The 24,794-nt window shown below is 33.7% G+C and overlaps 3 protein-coding genes across 31 annotated transcripts in view; all 3 read right to left on the reverse strand.

The window, feature by feature from the left end:
* Positions 1-6,531, reverse strand: part of LOC144843195 (nicotinamidase-like) — a 38,514-nt gene extending 31,983 nt beyond the window's left edge. Inside the window, exons 1-9 of one of the 3 annotated variants that reach the window (XR_013612242.1) lie at positions 6,368-6,531; positions 5,655-5,793; positions 4,808-4,864; positions 4,342-4,448; positions 3,651-3,765; positions 3,090-3,218; positions 2,332-2,649; positions 731-1,472; positions 15-652 (exon numbers count right to left, since the gene is read on the reverse strand). Coding sequence is in view for 1 of the 3 variants with exons in the window: in XM_078699969.1 (XP_078556095.1) it covers positions 1,377-1,472; positions 2,332-2,649; positions 3,090-3,218; positions 3,651-3,765; positions 4,342-4,448; positions 4,808-4,864; positions 5,655-5,793; positions 6,368-6,465 (1,059 nt within the window). In the remaining 2 variants the exon portion in view is untranslated. Of the gene's footprint in view, positions 1-14; positions 1,473-2,331; positions 2,650-3,089; positions 3,219-3,650; positions 3,766-4,341; positions 4,449-4,807; positions 4,865-5,654; positions 5,794-6,367 lie in introns of those variants that run through there. The other 2 variants (XR_013612241.1, XM_078699969.1) reach the window with 2 other exon arrangements.
* On the reverse strand, positions 1,768-19,257 carry LOC144843167 (uncharacterized). 4 transcript variants are annotated; one of them, XR_013612234.1, is made up of 7 exons: positions 19,008-19,256; positions 12,659-16,761; positions 9,268-12,471; positions 8,888-9,001; positions 8,456-8,567; positions 7,375-8,190; positions 1,768-1,789 (listed from the first exon to the last, which is right to left on the reverse strand). XR_013612234.1 is itself a non-coding variant. In XM_078699898.1 (6 exons), exons 2-6 carry the CDS (start codon positions 16,730-16,732, stop codon positions 8,117-8,119), a joined length of 7,578 nt encoding a protein of 2,525 aa, XP_078556024.1. In that variant the 5' UTR covers positions 16,733-16,761; positions 19,008-19,256; the 3' UTR covers positions 6,799-8,116. The 4 variants fall into 4 exon arrangements, 2 of the variants coding, with proteins under 2 accessions (XP_078556024.1, XP_078556025.1); XM_078699898.1 differs by lacking the exon at positions 1,768-1,789 and having other exon boundaries at positions 6,799-8,190; XR_013612235.1 differs by lacking the exon at positions 1,768-1,789 and having other exon boundaries at positions 8,155-8,190; positions 8,893-9,001; positions 19,008-19,257.
* A 4,170-nt stretch (positions 19,258-23,427) lies between these two features.
* Positions 23,428-24,794, reverse strand: part of LOC144843174 (rho GTPase-activating protein 26-like) — a 47,803-nt gene continuing 46,436 nt past the window's right edge. For all 24 annotated transcript variants that reach the window (XM_078699917.1, XM_078699941.1, XM_078699940.1 and 21 more), the window contains one exon: positions 23,428-24,279. In XM_078699917.1, coding sequence (XP_078556043.1) covers positions 24,107-24,279 — 173 coding nt within the window. In that variant the 3' untranslated portion in view covers positions 23,428-24,106. The remainder of the gene's footprint in view (positions 24,280-24,794) is intronic.

A 24,794-nucleotide genomic window follows, 5' to 3' on the forward strand; every position in this document is an offset into this window, starting at 1 on the left:
ATTTATTTCAAGTGATTGAAAATTATCTACTATTATTATTATCTCAATTAAAATAATTATTAAACCATATACAGATTATATCTAATACATGTAATATAGCATTGCACTTCAAACTATGTAAAACCACTGAGGTAAACAAATAAGCAGTTGGTATATAAAATATTGTAGTTAAAATTTTAGGCAGCAAACGAGACTAGATTTTACAACATTTATTCTGACAAAAAAAATATAAATATACTGTAGCTTACGGAAACTTTTCTGCCTAATAAGCACAAAACTTTCATTTAGTATTGAGAGCAGGATTTAAATAAAAAATCATATAGATTCATGCTGTGCTGAGCATGGTAGTAAATGCATAGCAAATTTTAAGTCAACATCAGCATACACTGATGAGAATGCTATAGCTATTATAACCGATATCAATATTTAAAAAATCACATTTTGAACTGTAGACTAGGCTTTATGTGTACTTTTATAAACTAATTATTATTGATTGTAAATAATTAAAAATTACTACTAGCCTACAAGGAGGTAGCATGGAATCTAAGATTATAGGAATGTTTCACCTAAATTTTGACCTTGATTTTGTAACTCACATAATTCTAAATTATTTTTGAGCTGGTACAGAGCCTAGGTTTAAGTTTAAGACCACCTCAGGCTAGGTTTAAGTTTAAGACCACCTCAGGCTAGGTTTAAGACCACCTCAGGCTAGGTTTAAGTTTAAGACCACCTCAGGCTAAAGAATGAAGCTCTAGTTCTTGCTATGAATCAAATCTGAATCACTTTCTAAATGTTAAGTTATAAAATATTACTACTATATAACAGTAATGACACTAACAGGGTTGTTTTTTTTGGCCATTGGAGGACCGATCAGTGTCCTGATGTATGGCCTGTGAAATTAAAGTATAAAAACTCATCTCTCAAAATCAGATACCTAGAATATAGATATGACCAAATATTACTTACAACTTACCTTAAAGAGCACACACAAATTTTTATCTAAAATAAAACTATTATTCCTTTTCACAAATTACCAAAGAGTATCAATGGCAAATATAATCACTGTCTTTTGTAAATTTACTACAAGATGCGCTGCATAAAGTCTTACATGAGAGTGGAACTGAAATTATTTTGTTTATAAACAATGATAGAATAGGTTGCATACCAAGTTTCTTGCGAAGCTAAACATTTTTTATAGGATCTTATAACGAAAAATATAGTGTACTATATTGGTGTATATTTTAGGCTCTGTCTACATTTGACAAAAAAATGTGATGTGCTCATATATGGTGATGATGTTATATCACTACCATATTTGGGCACATCACACTTTTTTTTGTCAAACACTGATAGTGTAGACAGAGCATTATGTTTCTTTAATGCTTTGTACATGACGAAAGTTGTGAAAGTCGTTTGGCAGCATGCATACCTTCAGACAATGGAATGTAGCTTCTTGACAGCAGACTTGAAAGCTGCAGAAAAAAAACCAATAAAAATATATTTATAATTGTTAATTTCTACAGAGTATCTTTGTGTCATATTCAGTACATTGAGAACACTCTACAAATGGTTGCAAGTTCACAAGCTGAAATTGAAAACTATTGAACCTAAAGCTCTGTCTACACTATCAAAGCATATCACTACCATATTTGGGCACATCACTACCATATTTGGGCATATCACTACCATATTTGGGCATATCACTACCATATTTGGGCATATCACTACCATATTTGGGCATATCACTACCATATTTGGGCATATCACCACCATATTTGGGCACATCACACTTTTTCTGTCAAAATAGTTTGATAGTGTAGACAGGCTTAAGAATAGCATGGTGTTTTAATGGTATGAACACATGACTAGTGATCTCATCTAGAGACCCAACCAGAATTATTAAAAAAATTATCATTTGGCAGCATTTATCAATCGAATCAGGTTCAGGCCCTCAAATTGCCAAAGCAGTCTACCATGACTAGAACACAGCTGAGAAGATTTCCAATTTTTTTAAATAATGTAAAAAGTGTTCTTTTTTTGGTGAGAGTATGTAAAGATTTGAACCCCTTCTTTTTTTTCTCGCTTGCCCATTTATTTATTATGATTGTAGCTAACACAGAATGTTGGCACACAGTCCGAGGCAGGGTTATGAAAATAACAAGAACTAAACCCATTTTTTTTTACACTTTTTTTCCTTCTGAAACTTAATTGTGGCAGTGTTTTGGATTTGAACCAAGAACCCTAGAATTTGTAAGCAAGATTGTAACCACCAAAATCCACTGCACAAGTTTTCACAAAATAAACTTATCTAAAGCCAACAATAATTCTAACCTCTTCTCTTGTAATAAAAATACATCTATTCCTAACAAGTTTCTCTCTCATCATTTCTCCAGATTTCGAATTGACTGCCTTGGTGGCGTCCTCTATAACAATCGTTGTTAATCCAATATTAATGGCATCAAGCGCGGTATATCCTACACAGAAGTCAAACGCCAGTCCGCACACGTATACTGTAGTAACATTTCTTTTTATGAGCTGGGCTGCGAGATCAGATTTGGTCACATGAGCATTATCGCAAAATGCAGAATAAGAGTCTATATGACATTGACTGCCCTTTTTTATGTAGAATGTATCTTTGAGGTCTGTGATCTAAACATATAAAAATATTGATTAGAATATTTAAAATTATTCCTCATAAAAAAAAATGTTGAAAAAAAAATGTTTTAAAAAAAAGGTCGCTTGGATATTCATTTTTAATTCCGGGCCAAAACAAAATAGAGGGCGCTATAATATCGATGTACAAAATGTAAATTCATCATACAGTATTTCACTCAGTGAATATTGTAAGGCTCTGTCTACAGTACACTATCATACAAGTTTGACAAAAAAAAGTGTGATGTGCCCAAATATGGTAGTGATGTGCCCAAATATGGTAGCACATCACCATTTATGTAGACAGAGCTTTAGGAATAATCAATTAGTTGTTACTTGCGATTATATGGTAATTTTCTTTGCGAAGGCAAGATAACGCTACGCTAGGCCTACAGAAACGTTTTGGCTATGTAATAAATAATATAAAAGATTTCTACCTTAAGATTCTTGTGGAATGCTGCACCATGAGATTCTTGCAAGCAATGCTTTGGCCATAATATTTGCTCAATAAGTGGTGGTCCTGAGAAAATAACTTTGTCTAGTAATTTTGCATCCTCTGCAGACACCTAATGGGAAGATATATAAATATATAATTCTGTTGTTTGCTGTCTGTCTATCTACTGTATAATGCATCAAGTATCATAGCCAAATTCTGTAATACAGTGTCACATATGTATCACATGTGATGCCTGTATCATAGGCACCACATGTTACACCGTATTACAGAATTTGCCATGATACACTGGACAGAAAATACAAGCATGATTGATAACCGACTACTGAAGGATAAGGAATCATCATAACAAAAATTTTTGCTTCACAAAGATGAACCACCACAATTTTAATTATAAAGACCTTTCACTCTTTCTCTTCAAAATCGAAAACTCCGGCTGATCGTTCGGATAAAAACAGAAGAGTGCAGAGGTAACAATTGATTTAACAAGGAATAGGATGGTTAGCCAGCTAAAAAATGTAACACTTTGTGGTCTTGTACTTACCGGACTACTGGGATCTACTGGATATCTTTTTACATTGTCCACAAATGAGATATGATTAGGTGGATGCCAATCTCTTGTGTATCCAACAGTAGCAAACGATTCCGTTTCTAAAATACTAAACACCCGGGAAAATATATAATATTAAAAATCAAGTATGAAAACAAATAAGTATCGTACTACACCATTCAATGGATTGAAATACTTTAAAGGACAACTTGACCGAGGACCATATTTTAACAACGTATTAGGGCCATACATATACTTTCAGAACCATCGCGAGATTAAGGATATCGCCGCACACGTTCGCCGAACAGCCTTCGCCGTAAATTGCTGTGACGTCACAGGTGCATCGCAAAATTTACGTCACAAGTTTTCTGGCAAAGTCTTGCAAATCGCAAACATTTCTAGTAAACACACTTTGTAAATAAATCATAAAAAATATAAATGTTGATTTTTTTTATTGTTTCTTTTGCTTATCTGGACTCATTAAGTAGATTTTGCGATGCACCTGTGATGTCACAGCAATTTACGGCAACGGCTGTACGGCGAGCGGGTGCGGCAATATACTTAATCTCGCGATTGTTCTGAAATCATATGTACATCCCTAATACGTGTCTAGGAGTGGCAATGAAACAAATGTATTGCATGGCTGCAGTGAATCTATAGATATAGATTGCTAAATCATAAGTACCTGTTGATAATTGGAATGACATCTTCTGCATCTTCAACTTTTAATGATCCTGTTATGAAGTCATTTTGTACATCAACCACAAGAAGTGCATTCTTTGGCTTTACAACCTGCAATTTAAAGTGCTACTGTATTATTAAGTTCAGATATCATATCATAATGCACAGTTTAAAAAGAATTGTGCATTAAAGGCGTTAAAAATGATACTTGTTAAATGACTGCTACTGTAAATTCTAAAGAGTGATAATGCTAAAATGCTCATGTTTTCAACTGCAGAAAAAAAATCAGCTTCTTCTGCTTGATATGCAAATGCTCTATCACTGCATCAGGCCACAAGCGCTCAAATGAGATTGAACCGAAATGTTTTCCACTCTCAGAGTGGAATGAATGAACAGTACTTGTACCCATTTAGTATGCTGCACAACAAATTAATATGCTCTTATCTTTAGTTGATACTGGCACTACATACCTCTGTTAACCATTTATTAAAAACTGTCCTCATTTCTAATTCATTTAACTTGCTGTCCTGTAATGACATTAAATATAGATTATTACTATAAACAGGCTTTGGTTCAAATCCTGTCTGATGTTAGTATATTTTTTCACATGGCAAATCCACAAAGATTGTAAAGCTACACTATCAAACTAGTTTGAAAAAAAAAAAAGGGTGATGTGCCCAAATATGGTAGTGATATGATGTCATCTGTCCATGTACAGTATGAGCATATCACATTTTGTTGTCACATAAAGTTTGATAGTGTGGACAGAGCTTAAGATTTGTTTGTGTGTTTTATCTTATGAATTAATCGTCCCCAGCTGTATATCAGGGTAGTGAAAACAGATTTGTTATTGGTATCGTCCATGGAAATGTGCTTATATTGGTAGGTGCTGGGCGAGGTAAAGAAATATGATTAAAGGGAATGTTTTTGGGATGCTTTTTAAGGGTAAGATATCTGAGCGATTGTTATGCACTTGTCAATTGTATTATCCATTAACAATCCCCGGGAGAGGTGCGTCATTTGTCTGATGTGCGTCATACCTTACAAAAATGTGAGTTACCTTTAGGTGGCCATGACGCACCCATTTTGACGCACTGTGACCATGTTGTTTATGATATGGTGGGTGGTAAAGTGACGGACATTGACACACCATTGTTCATTGATGTGACGTACCATCTAGGTTTTTTGACGCACCCCTGAGTCAGTAATCTACTGACGCACCTCTCCCAGGGGTGGTATAGTGGGTCATACAATTGACAAGTGCATTATAGTTGTGTAAGGATCAATCATAATGTGGTTAGATGCTAGAAACTATACCTGATCTTGGTCAAGGTGTGTAAACATAAACTGAATGTCATCTGCAAGATCTGTGTTGTTGGCATAAGGTTCGCCATTGGCTTTCACAAACAATGTGTAACACAGGGACTCAAACTCACTCAAGTTTAAGGCACCATCACTGAGGAAAATAAAATATATTATTAGTTTATTTATTCAGTATTTTTGTTATTCAACTTGTTTGTACTGTATTTCATTAATTTTTAAAAATTATTAAATAAAAATCAATGTTAATTTTCATTATTAATTGGCTGTACTTCCCTATTTATTCGATGTATTATATTATTATTTATTATTTCAAATAATCACAGTTTAAATGACTGTTGTACTGGGCCTAGGCCAGGCCTAGCTAGTCTACTACTAGTCTAGGAAGGAGCCTAGCTAGGCCTACTAGGCCTAGGCCTTTTTTAAATATTATTATTTTGTAAAAATCACTGTGCTACATGTTTATTATTATTATGGTTATCATATGGCCTAGCCTCCTCTTTCTAGGCCTAAGTAGAGTTAGGGATACTTAGCTAGCATATAGTCCTAGCTATGCCTAGTACTAGTAGGCTGGTCCATCTACCTAACCTAGGCCTAGTTAGCCTACCTAGGCCTAGTTAGCCTACCTAGGCCTGGCCTTAGTTTATAGGCTAGTAGGCCTAGTAGGCCTAGGCCTAATCTAAATTAAATAAGAATAAAGACCTACTCACCAGTCAATGTCAAATTGTTTTAAACACAATTTCGCCCAACTACAAGCTTCTCCATCTACCTCTTCATGAGACAGCAATGTCTTGACAAAAGAAGACATTTCTTTATTATTTTCTAGCCTGTCTTACTTTAGGCTAGGCTACCTCCTACTCTGTATCGAGGAGACACAGCTGATGTCTGATGATGTCGCGACGATCGATCGACGCGACGGCCTTTCTTTTTTCCTCTAGAGGGCGGAGCTATGGAACGCCGCTACTGCCTTCTATTATATACGCTTTTACATTGGCCTCTTCCACCACTAGAATACATGATAAAATCACATTTGGATGCAACTACGGTGGCAGTGAGTTGAGAATCACAAAAAAAGTTCAGAAAATAGGTTGCGTTGCGCCCTAGGTACCACATAAATATTATGGCTACAGTAAATAAACAATTCTATTTGTATCTCAATTTTTTCCAAAATATTTAATTTCCCCATCTACATATTTACAAAATACATATTCACATAATTACAATACCACACTGCAGGTCTATTGGTTAAGATCATGATCGACTTCTTGATCCAAGTAAAACTAAATTTAAAAAAAAGTATATATATATATTCATTTTCCTGGTGTTTCTATAAGGTGTAATAATTGTATATTGAATTACATTTTCTGAAAACATTAAGCAATGTACTAAATGATAAATTCTTATAAAAAACCTTTAAAAAAAATTGGACCATACAAGTAATTACATTTTTTTAGACCTGCATTAAATTACAAAATTAATTATTCTAATATAATCAAGAACTAAAATCAAAATTCCATGTTAAATTTAATGTCTATACATGTCTGTCGACATATTAATAAACTCAATTCTTTTTTGCATTAACTACTATTTCCAGCACACACTAACCACGCGATGAGAAATAAACGCTTTTTAAAATATGATTTATGTGACAAAAATGTAATGTGCTCATATATACATACATATTTGGGAATATCACTACCATATTTGGGCACATCACACTTTTTTTGTCAAACTAGTTTGATAGTGTAGACAGCGCTTAAAAGAAAATCTGGATGGTAGCACAGTAACAGGATAGTTTAAAATTTAGTTAATTCACATTTCTTGGGGTCATTTTGTTTAACCTTCAAACCAAGTCTGTATGAAAAAACTTAACAGCCATGAGAGATATTAAAACCGTTTTTTTTTTAAATGGAACACAACACGGCATTGACCAATTATACCCCTTCTGGTTAGTAGAATATATTAAACAAGGTAACCAGTTATATTGCAGAGAAGATGTAAATGACTTTTCACAAAATATCACTCGCACCACTGCCTGGTGTGAATGGGCCTTAAGGATTTGAAACTGTAAAGTCTGGTCTTTGAGGAGGGTTTGCACGATGTCTGATTCTGGAAGGATTTACTGCAAAAACAAATCTAAATGTACCCTGTATTTAAATAATTTTTCCACTCACAAATATGACCACAAAACCTTCTTGTAATCTATAGCATTTTATCAAAAATATGAATACATTATTTTCAATACATTGATTTTTATACTCTTATTTTCAGAGTCAAACTTTAATAATAAAAAGAAATAAATAAAAAATACATAGTGCATGACACAAATGCCTATAGCCATCAGTTTTCTATTTATGCAAATATATTCTCATTTGCATATCACTTAACATATAGATGTTTTAAACAGCCATAGTAAGTTTTTCTTAGACTTGGAGATGAATCTTTCTTATATGGCAACGTCAAACGTCCGTAACGTCTTCCTCCAAAGTTGATGGCTCAACAGTTGCACCCTTTTCTTCTGCAGGAGGCAACCCTGGGAAAATAATATTTTATAAAAAGTTAGATGTTATACAAATAATGAATGTTTATAAGTTGAATAGTGAGAATATTTCATGAGTTAAAAGATTGACTGCTCTATTTAAATTAGGTGGAGCCGTGCATTAGAACCATTATCACCGTACCGAATACCATCACTAATACCAGATGCAACTTAACAATTTAAATGGCAGGGATATCCTCAAGTGTGTTATAAAATACAATAATTGATAACATTTAAAAAAATAATTTCTGTCACTTACCAAGAAGACCGCGAAATTTCTTTTTAAGACGTCTGTGCTTTTTATTCATTTTGGACTTTTTCCGAATTAATATGGAAGCGTCATTTCTTAGTTGAATAATTTCAGTTAATGCCTAAAAAAACAAAACATCTCAATTAGTACTTATTTCAATTCAGGAAACCATTTTGTATGATAAAGTAATCAGAGTATTAAATACAAAAACAAGATATAACTTTAAAGAAAAATATTAATTATCTTATTTTGCTGATTTTCTATGGGAATTTAATAGCATATATCCAATGACTTTCACAAGCACATTTTTAATTAATTAAGAACATTGCCCACCCAAATTAAGTTATTTTGAGCGAAATAGCAAATATTTGTAGAACAAATAAATGCTCAAGCTGAAATTAAGAAACAAGGATTGAAAGAGTACTATATGACATGACATACCTCACCCAAGACGGCTTGTTTTGAACTTGCTGTTGCAGGTAGTACTTCTTTCAGTGTCTTAAATTGCGTTGCTAAAAAGTGCCGTCTTTGCCGCTCTTTGATGTTGTGAACAAGCTGTGGAAATTATAAAAAAATAACTATACTATTGTCTACTAGACAGTGTGCAGTTTGAAAACTGTTATTATTTAGAAATAAAATATTTTTCAGAACATATTGATGAGATGATTCTCTTTTGTAAGATAAACAGGGAGTGAAGCAGCTTATTTTCACCTAGAATCTATTATTTAGAACCTGTAGTACGTACTATTGCATGTCATGTGACTCACAATCATCAAATCAAAGAAATATATTTAGGTGTTATATAATAAAGACAAACTTACTCTTCCTGGCTGTAGATTTTCATCATCCACACATGCCACGACAGACTCCATAAACTGTGGTTCACCAAGAAACTGACTCATGTCATGAAAAGCACCCTTGACTTCGCTTTTCCTGCCTTTTTTGCCTTTCCCAGATGGTGGGTGTAGAGTTCCAGAAGCAAGGTCACAAATAATATTCTTTGATGGAGGCTTCCACGACGCTAAATCTCTTTCCTTTTGTTTTTTTCGTTCTTCTACAATGTTATAATCTGATTCAAATTCATGTTTTTTAATCTCATAATTCCCTTCAACATCAATTATTTCATCGTCATGATTGTCATCACTTTCATTAAATGGGGCCACATCTACTCCTACCTCTTCATCAGTTAATCGCCAAACATCTACAATTGATTTCTGCTCTTTAATTTTGGATTGTTTGGGTCGTACTGAGCTGCTTGACACATCTTCAGTTATTGAACGTTCTGCGACCAATTTCTGCAACTGTTGGTCAAGTGTTCCTCTTTCAACACCAAGATCCTTACGTTTGCGTTTTGATGTTGATGCTACTGGTGGATTGTGGATATATGGAACTTCACCATACACCATCTTTATGACCAATTTTTCAGGGGATTTCTGGATAACTTTAGCATCTTTATCCTTGCTTTTCTTATTTTTCTTGGCTTTCTTTTTTGGAGTATGCCCCAATTCTGTTTGTGATTCTGCTAACTTCCAAGACTTAATTGGTGCTCTTCCACTCTTTCTTCGATTTTGATCATTTTCAAAACTGTCTTCTATGTTAAATTCAAGCGGTACACAGGTTCCATCAATATCAATAACTGTATTTAACTTCTCAATTGGTTCACTTTCAACAACTGGAATTTCACAAGTCAAATCTTCAGCATCAATATTAGTTCCTTCTACATCTATAAACTGATTACAATCTAGATCAGCATAGTTATCAGTAACTTCATGCTCTAAATCCGTTGATTTTCCATTGTTTGAATTTCCAGTCAAATCAATGAAAGTAGAATCAACTTTGACAAGGTCAGTATTTTTCTTTGTGTTACTACTTTCGAATAATGATTCCTCCCCTATTGGAATGCTATCATGTTTCAACAAATCATCAAGAACTGGTTCATTGTCAACAGTGAAGGTTGTTTTTTTAACATCTTTGATGGAATCTTTTTCTTTAGGATCTCGTTTAGGTACCACATCTTTGGGTTCATTCTCCACAGAGGTAGATAAATTCTGTTCTCCATTTATAATTTTGTGCCATTGTTCATATGTTTCTTTAATACTTTGAGCTAGCAAATCTTCTGATGCATGTGGTGTATCTTTGGTTTTCTTGGTTTCTTCAACATTCAACTCACCAGGAGTATTGTTCTGAATATCCTCCTGTTTTTGCTCATCAGTATTTTCCATGTTAATCTTGAAATTACTCTCTGTATCACAATAATTCGCATTGAAATGACTGGTTGTTTCTTTGAGTTTATTAATTATGTTCTTTTTACAAGCTATGTCAGGTTTTAAGGAATCTTCTATGCAATTATCATTGACTCCATCCATTTCTGATTTACAAGGTATTTCTGGATCAAATGTAAGTTGGGGGACTTCCTGATCTTTTAATTCAGTAGTAGGTTTAGAACGATTACTGCCATTAAATCTTTGGCTATTTATTATGACACTCTCAGGAGCTTCAGAATTATCAATGTCCAGCAAATCAACTTTGTAAGCAATTTTGATATCAAACTCTTGAACACCATCTTCAACCTTTGACCTCTTACTTGGTGTTGTTTCTATTGGTTGGGTATCTTTGATAACATGCATCCCTGCTTCTGAAACAGAACTTTGAAGATTCATCCTTACTTTTCCAGAGAAATCATTCTTGGAAACTTCTAACTCTTCACTGACACCATTATTGGATATCAGTGACTGGATACAATCGCTGGTACCAATTTCGGAATCATCAATAGATATACTTTCTGTCTTATCTTTCTGGTTCATTTCCGGTTGCTTTAACATCTCTAACTCGATTTTTTCAAAGATATTTGAATGGTTCTGGTAACTGGTATCTTGATTTGAATTGTCTATATTTCTCTGTTTTTCATGTAGTTTCTCTGGAGATTCAATCTTCTTTCTTTTCCTTTGAGGAGAACATTCTTTCAATTCAGTTCTATCAGAATTGTTACCACTGTTGATCTCTTCAATATCGCTAACTGTAGAATAATTTACTTGTTCAGCCACTTCTGAATCTGGTATATTTCCAGAAATTTTATAAATATCACTGAATGCAGACCTCTCAGCCACTTTGTCTTGATTTTCACTATCACTTACAACATCTTGTATCTCAGCCGTAGCACAGTTGATAATCTTAGGACTATCTTTAGTATTGTTGGCATCATTCTTAATGACGCCTATAACCTTGCAGTCATCATCATCATTTCTAAATTCTGAATCTTTACATGCTTCCATTTTATCAGGATTTGTTCTTTTAGGAGATCTTTTAGAAAGTTTGATGGGAACTTTTGGTACAAAAACCCACACAGTAATAACTTTAACATTGTGTTTTCCACTCATAGCATTACCTGGTTTAAGGTGAACTGTTCTTGTCTTATCACTATAGAAAAGGAATAAAGTAAAACCAGCAACTTTTGTTGATATGGTCTCTTGTAAAGAACTTTGCAAAATAGCACTCACAATAACTGATTTGTCCTTCTGCCAATTTTCATTTGAATTTATATCAATTAGAACTGGATGACTTTTGTCCTTCGATGTCTTATTCATCACCATCAAAGATGTCATTTGCCAGGGTCTTTTAGGAAACCTGGATCTACAACGTACAACTTTATCTATACAAAGCTGGGCTTTACTTGGAGACTTGTTGGATTTTGGAGATACATTTGATGCTGGGTTGACACCCAAACTTCCGTCACTAGATGATTGTTTGAATTTCACATCAATTGTTTCAATGGGTAATTGTGATGGCATTACACCAATTGCCAAACAATTTTCATCCAGATTTTTAGAACCGTTTCTATCAGCAGAATCATCAGTCAAATCAATAAATGTTGGATTAAGTTGTGGTGTAGCAAGATTCTTCTGTTCAGGTTTACTTGAATTTACTACCAATGTTTTGTCTTGCTTGCCAGTAGTATGAGAAAGATTTGGTGTTTCTTTTAATACAATAGTTGATTTTTCGGCAACTGATAGCTGTGGAGTACATGGCTGACAAAATAAAAAATCAAGCTTTAATATAATAGATAAAAACATGTGCAATATGAGCTTTCACCACAAAATCGATGGTACTATAAGAACATTTTTGACTTACTTTGTAGTGAGATGTCACATTTAAAATGAGATACTACCATATAAAGGCATATTTAACAGCAGTATTTTAAAAAAAATATCTTACCTGTGCAATTGTATATGTACTTTCTGTTGTAGTTGTTGCACTTGTGTTACCCTCAACAGTAATAGGATTCCTTAATTGTATACAGAGTGGATCTTTTGGTATTAAATGCCTTGGAACCAAATCAATGGGAACCAAAACCTTTTGTTGAGTATTACTTGCATTTTTCTTTTTTATTGATGAAGCTACTGCTTCAATGAAGTTCATTTTAGTGGCTGAATGTGGATTCCTGATGGCAGCTAATTTTTCGCGAACAGTTTTCCTGATTATTTTATCAGTCAAGTCAGATGAGGTTACTATGGGTCTTTCTGTAAATCCTGAAACAGTCGCGTTCTGTTGCATTGGCAGCACTTTTTTTGGAAGTGAAACAGTTTTTTTGATTGTGTTTAAACCAGTTGATGATGAGGTTTCTTTGGGTCTTTCTGCAAATCCTGAAACAGTCGGCTGTTGTTTTGGTAGCACTTTTCGTAGAAGTGAAACAGTGTTCTTATTTAAAGGTTGAACAGGGGCACTACTTACGGATGGTGTTACACATGATGATACAAGTGTTGCTGTGACATTTGTATATGTTGTACTGAAAGGTAACACATTACCTCTGGTTTGTGAAATAAATGTAGTAGGAATAACACCTGAGGAAGACTGGATAGGCTGGGCTGAAATATTTGAAATTCCTACCCCCTTTTGCATTGGTGCTAAAAGTGAATTTGTGAAATGAAACTGCTTAGTCTTATTTGCTCTTTTACGAGATACTCTCTGTGGTTCACCTTTTCTCTTTTTTGATTTAGGTTTAGGTTTCGGTGGTTCTACAACTGGATTTTGTGGAGGGACTGCTAGAACTGGAGTAAGCATAAAACCCATCTTATCTTGTGAAATAACGAGCGGCGAAGATACATTGCTTGAATTTCCAAGTTTCTTTGCGTGAGCCAGCTTCTCCGAGGCAGTTACAGGTTCTTTTCTGACTTGTGGTGCAGGAACAGCAACTAGCTGGTTTGAACCATTACTTGCAGGGATTTGATAAACAACTAGTGGAACTGCTGCTTCTTTTAATTTATTCTCTTTCAAGTGATCATGCATGTGGTATCCTCTATTAATGCAAGAACAATGCTTCTTTCTTGGTCTACTTATATATGTTCTTGTTCTCGAAGAAGTTTCATACCGTGTTAGATTTGAAGCTGAATTTGATTTTTTAATTGACTCTGTATCAACTGTTCCTTGGAATTCAAAGATGGGTTGATTCTGATTAGATGACACCAATGTTGAGTCGCATGTGCAACCAAACATACAGTCTACTTTTCTACAATGAGATACACCTGGAGAAACAGTCCGGTTTCCTTCAATACTTCCACAAAGACAACCAAGTTTGCAGTAAGCTTTGCCACAAAATGGTAGAGTTGGGCTGTCCAAATCTGATTTTTCATTTTCAAATTCCTGATTGAACTCTTCATCACTATTATCAGATAAATCTGGATGCAAATCAGTAAAACCATAGAAGGTTTCACTGCCAGAATCTGAATGCACAGGTGATGTACAAGTCACCTGTTCAAGAAGTTCTCTTTGCATTCTGTCCATGGGATCATCACTATCTTCATGAACAACTTTTTTAGGAGTTTTCTTTACTTTAGGCTTTTTAACTTTTTTCTTAGATTCTAGTTTCTCTGAAGGTTTGTTTCTGAAAGTATCACATTCTGAAGTAGACGGATAAACAAGCGAGTCACAAGTTGATCCTGTACTACTTGGATTGTTATTTTTCTTCCGTCTATTTAATACCATATCAAGTGTTCGAACATAACTCTGTGGCTTATCTGGGTGAAAGTATGACACAGGAGTTGCAGTAAGTTTTGAATCGGTTAAAACAGAACTTATGTCTTGCAGTTTATCAAGGTATTCATCTAATTCTTTGCTTACAAATGCTGATGTTTTGGATGTCAGAGGAAGCTCAAATGGTTTAAATGGTTTGCTCTCAGATACTGGCAGTCTAACTTTTCCAGAATCTGCAGTTAGCGACGAGTGCGATGTTGATGGTTCACTTATCTCATTTACAGTCTCAAACGGTGTTGCCAAAGTACATGGTACTTGAGTAGAAGTTGCAGATTTCTTTGATTTAATTGATTTTGAAGATTTCTTTCTTGAAGTAGCTTTAGGTTTACTGGTAGTTGTTTTGTTAATGCTCAAAGTTGCAGTTTTTGGTATGTCAAGCTTTACTCCAAGTTTGTCTAGATTATAGCGTTTATCAGGAGACTGGCTAAGGCGTGTTAATCCAGCTTTCTTAAGGTCTGGATGTATCATTTGGTGATGTTTCCTTTTACCAAGTTCCTCACATAGCATTCGTTCATACAAGAGAATTTTGTTATTGATGCCTCTGTAACCATGATTGACACCAGCGCCTCGTTTTGCCTTTTTTCTTTTTTGTTTGTTAGATTTGGATTTTGTTTTAAAGTTTGAAATGTCTTCCAGTAGATCCTTGTGCTTATTTCTAGGTTGTTGAGTTTGTTTTTCAATTTCAACATGTGCTTCTAGGGAATCCAGACTAGAAAATGAAATAAACATTATATCATCAATTTCGTCAAAATCAGGAACAAAATCTTCATTATTATTTCTGGTAAACAGGCTTCCTGTGCCATAAGTATTAATACTTGAGTTACATGATTCAATTGTGGAAAAATCATCAAAGTCATAATTTGTATTGGTTTTTGGTTTTCCCAAAGAAAAGTCTGATTGCTTCAAACTGCTAAAGAAATTACTGTCTGTTCTTCTGCTTTCAGAGCCATCAACATTGTTTTCAGCATTCATTGTTATTCCATCTGGAAGATCTAAGGGTTCTAACTTAACAGATACGTTGCTTATGAACTGAGAAAGTTCCGATACAGTCTCTTGATTTGAACAGCCCTCTTCAAAACTGGATTCTCTATCATTGGTTTTTTCTTTATACAAACTAGGATATTTGTGTTGTAATTCTTTTAACGTAGAGTAAATCACACTTTTCTTTTTTCCAACATTAATGTTTATATCGTTTTTAGTTGGACTTTGCTTGGTTTCAACCTTATCTTCCTCTGATTTTACATCATGGTCGGCATTGAAAACTTCAAAGATATTTCTAATTGAAGACTGCCCAAAAAAATCAATTTGGGGGGGTTCAGTTGGTTCCATTTTTATTTTTGGTAAAGGCGATTTTGATAAGGAATCATTTGAATTTGTAAGTCTTTCTTCATATTCCATACTTGCATTTTCTGACACAGAACTTTCTGTAAACGGCTCCAAATTGACAAATGGCATTCTTTGCAAACTTGGTAAAGGAGGAATACATTCAGAATAAAGTTGTGAGGAGGTAGTGTTATCGTTAACCGATTCAAATATGTTTCTTTCAGAATTACCATCATCTTCCTGTTTCACCACCAGAATACATTGGTTTGAATCATTTGGAATTGACTCCGCAAACTCTGGTATTAACATTTCTTCATCAGCATCTGGAAGACCATTTATGTTATTACAATTGGTTTCACCAATGCTGTGCTTGACCTCTGGATAATTTTCATATAGATCTGTAGAGAAGATATTTGGTCTTTGATCAAAAGGCGAGATATTTTCATCTGTGTTGCTTTCAAAAACATCTTCTAACATAGGTTCATCAGGTTCTATTTCTCCTTTTCTCTCCACATTATTAGTTGGAAGGACAACCTCACCATCAAAATCAACCACTGCCAACACATCGTCATCATGGTCTACACATTCAAATCCATTCATTTGAGAAGAGTCATCATTCGAATAATTGTGAACATCTTCATCTATGTAACCATTATCCTGAAACATCTTTTCTTCATCAGGAGTTTCCATGTGCGCTGACATTTCTGAAGAGGAGTGTGGTAATCTAGAAAGTGATTTAATACAGACTTTAGTCACACCATCGTCTGTAGATATCAACTCAATGGGTGCATCTTTGTCCATTGCTTCTTTTTGTGCCTCATCAACTGAACTCAATGCTACCTCATCAGAATCTTTCTCCATCAACGTATCTTCAAAATGGTTTGCAGAACCAGATACAGAGTTTCCAACTACAAGTGGAAACCCAACAAAAGACATTTTCTTGTAACATTCTCCAATTTAAGCATCTGTAAATAAAAGAATAATAATTTATACAGTACACCCTTTAAACATTTTCTGGAGTACAGGTGTAAACCAGGCCTGTCAATTGGGGCAACTTTTTTCTAATTCTCAACAGATGTTCTTATCTTCGTTGTTTATACATAAAGTAATTCATTTCCAGTGTATTAACAGGCATTGAGTTTTTCTGTGTCTATAAATTTTATAAATTGATGTTATATTCGATTACAGTAGGTATTATGTTGGTTGTTGAATGTTTGTGTGTAAAGTGTGCTGGAACAATTATGTACTATTAAATTTAGGAAGGAAAACATAGGAAGAAGTGATTCTACCTTTACAACAATTTAAAACAAATTTGGAAAAATGAAATTTCAGGAGTGTGGCCAAACAATAGTCTAGAGGGCACATTTTAGAGAGTGCTAAATGGTTGTGAGTTGTCTGCTTACATTTGATTGGTTTTAATGGTTTTTTTGTTCTTGTGGTAGGAAACAGGGGCTTGATAGCTAGGTATTAAAAATGGTAAAAATAGTCTAGACTTGGGAGGCTTTATTGGGAATCATATAATATTTTCTTTTTTTAAAAAAGGATTGATTACAAATTGTTTACATTTAAAACACCTCAACAATATAATGTTTTTAATAAATTGACGTATTTTATTTAAGGTTTTTTTATTATTTATTAATACCATATAATTATATCTTTATGCTTTATTTTTATTAGAGTCATGATACTGTAGATTAGAATAGGTTGTGTCATGCATTCCTGTTTGGAATACCTTGTGACCTTATGATATTAAAAATAAGTAGTATATTTCTATGAGGGCTGGGTATGAAATATGGGAACAATTTATGGATGAATTATACACAGATTGCTGTAACAATGGATGGAATTCTCCAATTTCTTGTGGGCTGAGCCTAAATTATGTGATTATACTCGAGCATGGAAATGTAATGCAAATTGAAGAATTTAACCAAACTTAGGATTGTTAGGTGTGGGGTGGGGGGTTGGTTGGGGGTGGGTAGGTGAATGGTAAAAAAAACAATAAACAGACATATGCATTAAACATTGTTCATAAACTGAAATATACTGTAATCGTAACACTGTACAATTGTGTCTATGTTTTTACTATAATAAATAACCATTGAGTGTAGATTTCTTTAATTTTCTGTTTTTCAAAAACATTGGTTGAAATGATATTGTGTATGTATATATCATTAGTATTTAATAGTAGGATGTTCTAATAAACAATTTTGTACATAAAATTAAGACTGACGAGAAAACAGAAAATACTGGGAAAAAACACAACCCGGGACATACATACACTAGTGTAAATCTTCTTGACTTATACGGTAGACACATTTATACAATATATATAAGACAAAGTTTACATTTACTTTTATTTAAGTTGAAAAATAAAATAATTAAATTAATTTTTTAGAAAGTATTTTCAACCATATATGGTAAAAAATCAATCCTTAACTTAACTAAAACAATTAATGAAAGAATAAAAAATAATCAGAAAATAAAATACAGTACTAATACTACTAATAATAGTGTTGAAAACGAAAATACTCAACGAATCATAAATGGGTCCAATCGTCCTGAAAATAGCACCGCCGTAAGTGGGCAGCATTTACCCGATTGTAAAGTGTCCATGAAAACAATTCGGTAGCCTAGCTAGCGACCAACTATATGCACGTTGAATTATTTATAAATCAATGACATAACAACATACTGTATTTATTAGGTACATTCACTTATTTGTTCATTATTTTTAAAGTATAATATGAAATAAAATATGTATTAAAACTTTATACGATGAAAGAAATCGATCGATGTCCACAAACACGCATGCATGGCGTGTGTGTGTGTCGTAAAGCATTGTTGTTGGGGGCCTAGGCATCGGCATACACGTCCTACTACTACGTCAATAGATCGGCGATTGAATTGTTATTGTTGGATACGAAGCATTTAACTATAGTTTGGTATTACAATAACCATACATTATTTTAACAATTTACTTTGCTTTTATATGACATATTAAAGCATACTCATATTGTTGTTTTAACGAGAAATATGTCATGATATAGTCACTGTGTATCGCCACTACCTACAAAAACAGTATCGGAGAACCGCGAAAAAAATATATCGAGACAACTACCATGTGTTCAGAGAAAATTCAAGAAAACTTCCAAAATACATGTATTCATGGACATTTTGGTCCAAATATACATTAGAACATTATTCAACTAACCTGTGAAACAAAATAAAAGCATATTTTGCCGTTTAAAATGGTGAAATTTGTGAATATTTGATGTACCCCTCTCGTACACCACAAATTAAAACGACGCCATTACATACTCGATTAGAAAGTCTTGGGTTGCATTGTGGGTAATTCAATTCGTAAAACTCCTTGCACGTGGTGGTGGTCAAAGCAAATGTATTAAAAATCAACCACTCACGAAAGGGCGTGGCCGCGGAACCAATTCTTAGTCGAAATACAAAGTAGACCTAGATATATGATTGAGTTGAGAAGATATGTCTAATGAAAAAATAAAATCAATTTCTTCATGAACAACAATGGCCCACTGAGTGAGTAGGCTTAAGATTCTCGATTTATGGTAGGCCTACGTAGAGGCTCGAAATATAATGCATGTATCCATATGATGGCGGGATCCATGGTGTACTAGGCTACATAAATACGTATGGAAAGTTTTCTAAAAATAAATAAAGCAAACATTTTAAATTTTTGTCCAAACTTGAACTAAGGCTCATGATCACTCCGTATTTTTTCAAATCCAAACATGTAGGCCTAACGATATATTGTCCCCTGAACAAATATTTGTTTAAATGTTTTTGTTGAAGCCATTTTACTGTCAAATTATTCACTTTGACCAAAGTCAAATTAACTGGAAGTCAAGGGTTTTTGCCATTTTGGTTGAATTTAACGATTTATTTTTTCTTTTTAATGAAAACATAATTTGTTTTCAGTTTTTTACAGAAGTGATTAACGAATAACTTTATTAAAACTGCGAAATAGCCTATGAGTCGAAGTCTTTTTTAAAATAATCTTAATTTATTAATGATGTTTTTGGGTAATCATCTTTAATAATTATTATTCATGTAGGCTGTTCTATTAATCCCCCATCATTAATAAGGCTCGATTTTTCGTAGGAAGTTATAATATCTTCACATGCGACATGGGCTTAAATTGAATTATTGATATTTAGGCTTAAAGAAATATATATACATACCATGGTAACGCGTACGATAGAGGTAGCAAATCCTTGAAACTTTCTCTTTACAAACATTTTTTACTAGACTCAAACTTATTTATAAACCTTCTCCGTGTTGTAGGCCTATGAGTAGGTAGATAGATCATGGTTGACTATATTATCTTGTACTGAGGAAGGGCTAGTGTGTGTTGCATGAGAGAAAGCTCTGCAATTTTATTTCTGGCTGTTTTAGTTTGTGTCAGGATCAGCAGGAGAGAAAACCTCACGAACATAAGTTGAACCAAACACGATACTACTAAATAACACTTAAAACTGGGTCGATGAAGTAATGTTATGTCATCTTTTTTGTCATAACACCGGCTATTACCAATGCTTCAAGCTATGTTAAACACGATACAGTTTTTTGTGAATGTTCTTTTAAAACGGACGTATCACGTGTGTGGTCTAAAGCTTGCTTCCCACTAGCGACGCAACGTAACGCAACCTACGCCCTTCCAATAATCGTGTTTTCCCCCGCCTGCGTGAAATCAAACCTGCGTCATAGATCCCTGAATGGGAGTTATACAGATCGCAATGTGTGGAAAGAGATTAGAGAGATTCCTACATAAAATACTTATTTCACATCTCCTGGAAAAAATGAATAGGCCTACTGTATTGGGAAACTTTATAAATTGGCATGGCCAAATCAAAGGGGGCGCTATAATTTATATAAAAATCAAACATAGAGGGCGCTGTTTGAAACAATCGTGGCATCAGCATTTATGGGAATTAATGCCATGCGTCTATTGTACACAAATACGTCGCTAACTTATCGTCTTTCACTAGAATGGGTCTACAGTATAAAGCTCATTCTACACCATCAAATTTTGGGTGACAAAAAAATGTGATGTGCCCATATATGGACATGATGATGTCAAATCACAACCATATCTGGGCATATCACTACCATAATTTGGGCACAATCACATAATGCACTATCAAGATGTTTTTTTTTGTATATCCAAAGCAATCATTTCAGATTTTAGAAGCTTATTAAAGCAAATCAAATAAAGTAAAGATTCTATGCATACAGACAAGACATTTGAATATCATTAGGCCCTTTTATTTTAATACAGAACAAAAGTAAATAAAAGTTTATTTATCCGTGCAATTCCTAACAAAATCAACTTGATTTGTAATGGAAAACATCAACTAACTTTATTGTGAGTAAAAGAAAATTTGAAAATCCAAGGATTCTCAGCTGATCCAATCACATAATATCTATAATTATTAATACCAATTTTATATATAGTTCCATTAGAAAAAAACAAATATTTCCTATGTTCAATATTTAATACATATACATGTAGTTTATATATCATAATACAAGTAGGCAAATACATAGAGAGGTTAGCATAAATATTTACAAATGTTATACAATATATGTATTATCAACGCATTTACAGTACAAGCAAATGTACAATATAATTATGAATATAACAGTGAAAATTACATTAAGGGACCATCAAATCAAGGCACCAATGAAGGGCCACATCAATTAAGGGACCATCTGAATAAGATCACCTCAAATGAGACCACTTCTGTGAGACCATTATGTCCAAGGGACCATTTCATCAATCAGCCTGTAATAGGTTATCAATAAGACTGTCCTAGTTGTAGTTTCTCAATGGATTGTCCACATTTAAAGTGTTCCATAACTAGCTCTGCAACTTCACTAAAAGCATGGAAGTGTACCTCTATTTTAAACTATATTCACTTTTTATATTACAATCACCCACCATACATTTACAAATACACATTTGCTTTTTTAAAACTCTAATACTAGTAATAATTTGTACACTACTCTTTTCATAATTTTATAAGTAATAGTTAGCAATTTCAAAACATCATTCAGCATTAATAGGTTAAAAAATGCAATAAAACTCTCCCAAACCCACACCACCGGTCTCAAAAATTGAAAAATTCTGGCCAAGTCCAGGAATTTTTGGCCAACCTGAGAATGTCCAGTTTAAGGACAGACAACTATTAATTCAAACTATTGTTCTTTTCTAGGCCTACATCAAATTAAAATCTGTTTTTATCTAAAAAAATAACATAAAATGTTACAAATAATACATTAATCAAATGGTTTGTGTTAAAAAATTAAAGTGCTCAATATAAATCTATTAATAAATTGGATGGCAAAATGAAAATATATATTATTTGATATAACTATATCTAATTCTACGAGGTCATTAAGACATACATTGCATATCTTAAATTACATCTTGGCACTGCTCATTAGGAATAAAGCGTGGTTCCCACTAGAGCGCAACGCAGCGACGTATTGACCCAAAGTGCTGTATTGCGTAATCACAAGTGGAAACCGACGACTCAACAGTGCTGCAGAAATCGCAGGTTTGATTTCACGCAAGCGGGGGAAAACACAACTATTGGAAGGGCATTTTCTTACATTGCAGCGCTAGTGGGAACCAAGCTTATGTAAATCTCTTTCTACTGTATTTCTAATCTGAATATAATTACTTCAATACGAAACCCATCTGTACAATAACAAGTTATTCTCTTTTTATGCAATCTATTCAATACAAAACCTGAATGTACGTTAAGCCCTGAAGTCTCAAAGAACAGTTAGACGATTCTCAGTCCTGTATCTTTAATTTGTCCAGTATCATAGACAATTCTGTAAAACAGTGTCACACATGTGTCAGATGGCTGTACCATTAGGCCATAAACCTAACCTTTACATAATACAGATACCATATGTGATACATGTGACACTGTATTACAGATTATTTCCTTGTTACTGGCATAAAAATATTGAGAATCAGGTGGAATACTGTTAACACATTATGCAAAATACCATAGCATATATACACATAGATGTATTATACACTAATAAGCATAATATACAAAATATAAACAGTGACCTTCGAAAACTTTTTTTTTATCTGGTTTTATATGTGAATATATATACAACTCCTATACGATAAACCAATAGATACATTCATGTATCTGGCAATGACTGGTTGTTAGTGGTTGCTAGGAGTAGTATTGTAAGGTGTTGAGCAGCACCCTCTATTAGCAGATCTGGGATTAGCCGATGTTCCTCGGCTTGTCAGGTGAATGGAGTTGGTCATTGCCAGATGAAGATTTGTTGAAAATAGATCAAAACGTCATGCTGTACGTTTCTATTGGTTTATTGTAAAGAATTTAAATATAATATAAACAGAGATATGATGGTTTAATATAATATGTAGCAATGACCGTATATACAATATAGAACCATATGCCGTATCTTTAATGATGTAAATAATGACGTATATACAGAATATGCAAAAATAATAATTTAGCATAACATCTTTTTCATCGTTAGAGAACCTATATAAATCCTGGTGCATTTACATTATCTGCTAATGTCGTCATAATAGATTTATTTAATATTGTTTATGAATTTATCTTCAATATACAGACAATTTATTTCTTATATATCAATATATTCCGAGACAAGTCAACCACTATTTCACGTTTGAAGCAAATATATATTATTTTTATTAGCAATTTAGTTAAAAAATGTATTAATATTGTTTAAAAGGTAACTTTTAAATGTTTTTTGTTACCCTTACACATTCACAACCAAGCATGCCTGCTACTCATTCTACAGCACCAATCACATTGAACATTTTACACGGAACAAACCACATGTCACTTTTATGCCAGTTTCAAAATTGTAACATCCCCCATTTAAAAATTTCTAAAGCACTTTTTTTACAAACACCTTTTTCTAACAATATTGCTGATTGCTGTTATTAACTATACTGTACCACAATATTCCAAAATATTATTTTTTTTTGTCAAATACATGTTCTTATGACAAGGTTTGAACAACGAATATTCTCAACAACACACACTGTTTGGACAGAGGTGTATGTAAAATGGAAGATGTCACCAAAAACCTCTTTTACATCTTCTTGAGAAGTGAGCATAGCAGCTTTGAACTGGTCAAAAGATGCCTGCAAAACTGAATAGTATGTTCAGCACTTTTTCACCAAGACTTCCAATACCACAGCAAAACACAAATACATGTGTAAATATGTTTAGGTTTCACGTTCTCGCAATGCTAAATCTTTGTTCCTTTCGGAGTGTGAGGGCTCTTCTCGTGGGCGTTTTTGTCGGGAGGTGTGAACGCGCTTTCGGTTGATACAAAATCTTGTACGTAATTTTCTGGTATAAGCCCTGTTTTGCCACCCTCAGTTGTTCCTAAAAGCCAACCAGGTTCCTTTGATGAATGGACTATTGAAAAAAAATATATATCCAAATTGAAATATAAATCAAAGAGTTGCATAGGCAGGGTAGATAGAAAAAATAAAAAATGTTAAAACTGCCTCAATATAAATGTATTAACATGACATCATCAGGTCACAGGACAAATGCAGTGGTGGATCCAGGATTTTGAAATAGGCCCAGGGCTTAAAAATGGAAAATTAGCTGGGCCCCACTTGAATCTGCCTATGAAATGTAATTTCAGGATAACCTGTGCCACTGTTACAAAAGTGAAGTTCCCAATACATTATTATTAACCAGGGAAGATTGTAAAGTAATCTCACTCTTCCCTGGTATAACATATTTCAGTCACAATACTGTATTACAATTACATAATAAAACAATTCAGCCAATCAAAGATGTCAACACACAAAAGGCATAGCTATAAAAAAACATGCCTCCAAAAGCTATGGGGTACAATGCAGAAATAGTTGCTTATAAAGCAGGAAATGTAAAACAAAAAGCTCTCAGCTTAATGTGTCACT

Source organism: Antedon bifida, chromosome 5, assembly GCF_963402885.1.
Source record: "Antedon bifida chromosome 5, ecAntBifi1.1, whole genome shotgun sequence".
Classification (NCBI taxonomy): Eukaryota; Metazoa; Echinodermata; class Crinoidea; order Comatulida; family Antedonidae; genus Antedon; species Antedon bifida.

Bases quoted from the DNA above. Each gene is read 5' to 3' on its own strand.
- LOC144843167 (XM_078699898.1), bottom strand. From the start codon at position 16,732: ATGTCTTTTGTTGGGTTTCCACTTGTAGTTGGAAACTCTGTATCTGGT. The intron at 8,568-8,887 runs GTATGTCATGTC...TTGTTTTTTTAG, and splicing joins AACAAGCCGTCTTGGGTGAG to GCATTAACTGAAATTATTCA. The intron at 8,191-8,455 runs GTAAGTGACAGA...TTATTTTCCCAG, and splicing joins GAAATTTCGCGGTCTTCTTG to GGTTGCCTCCTGCAGAAGAA.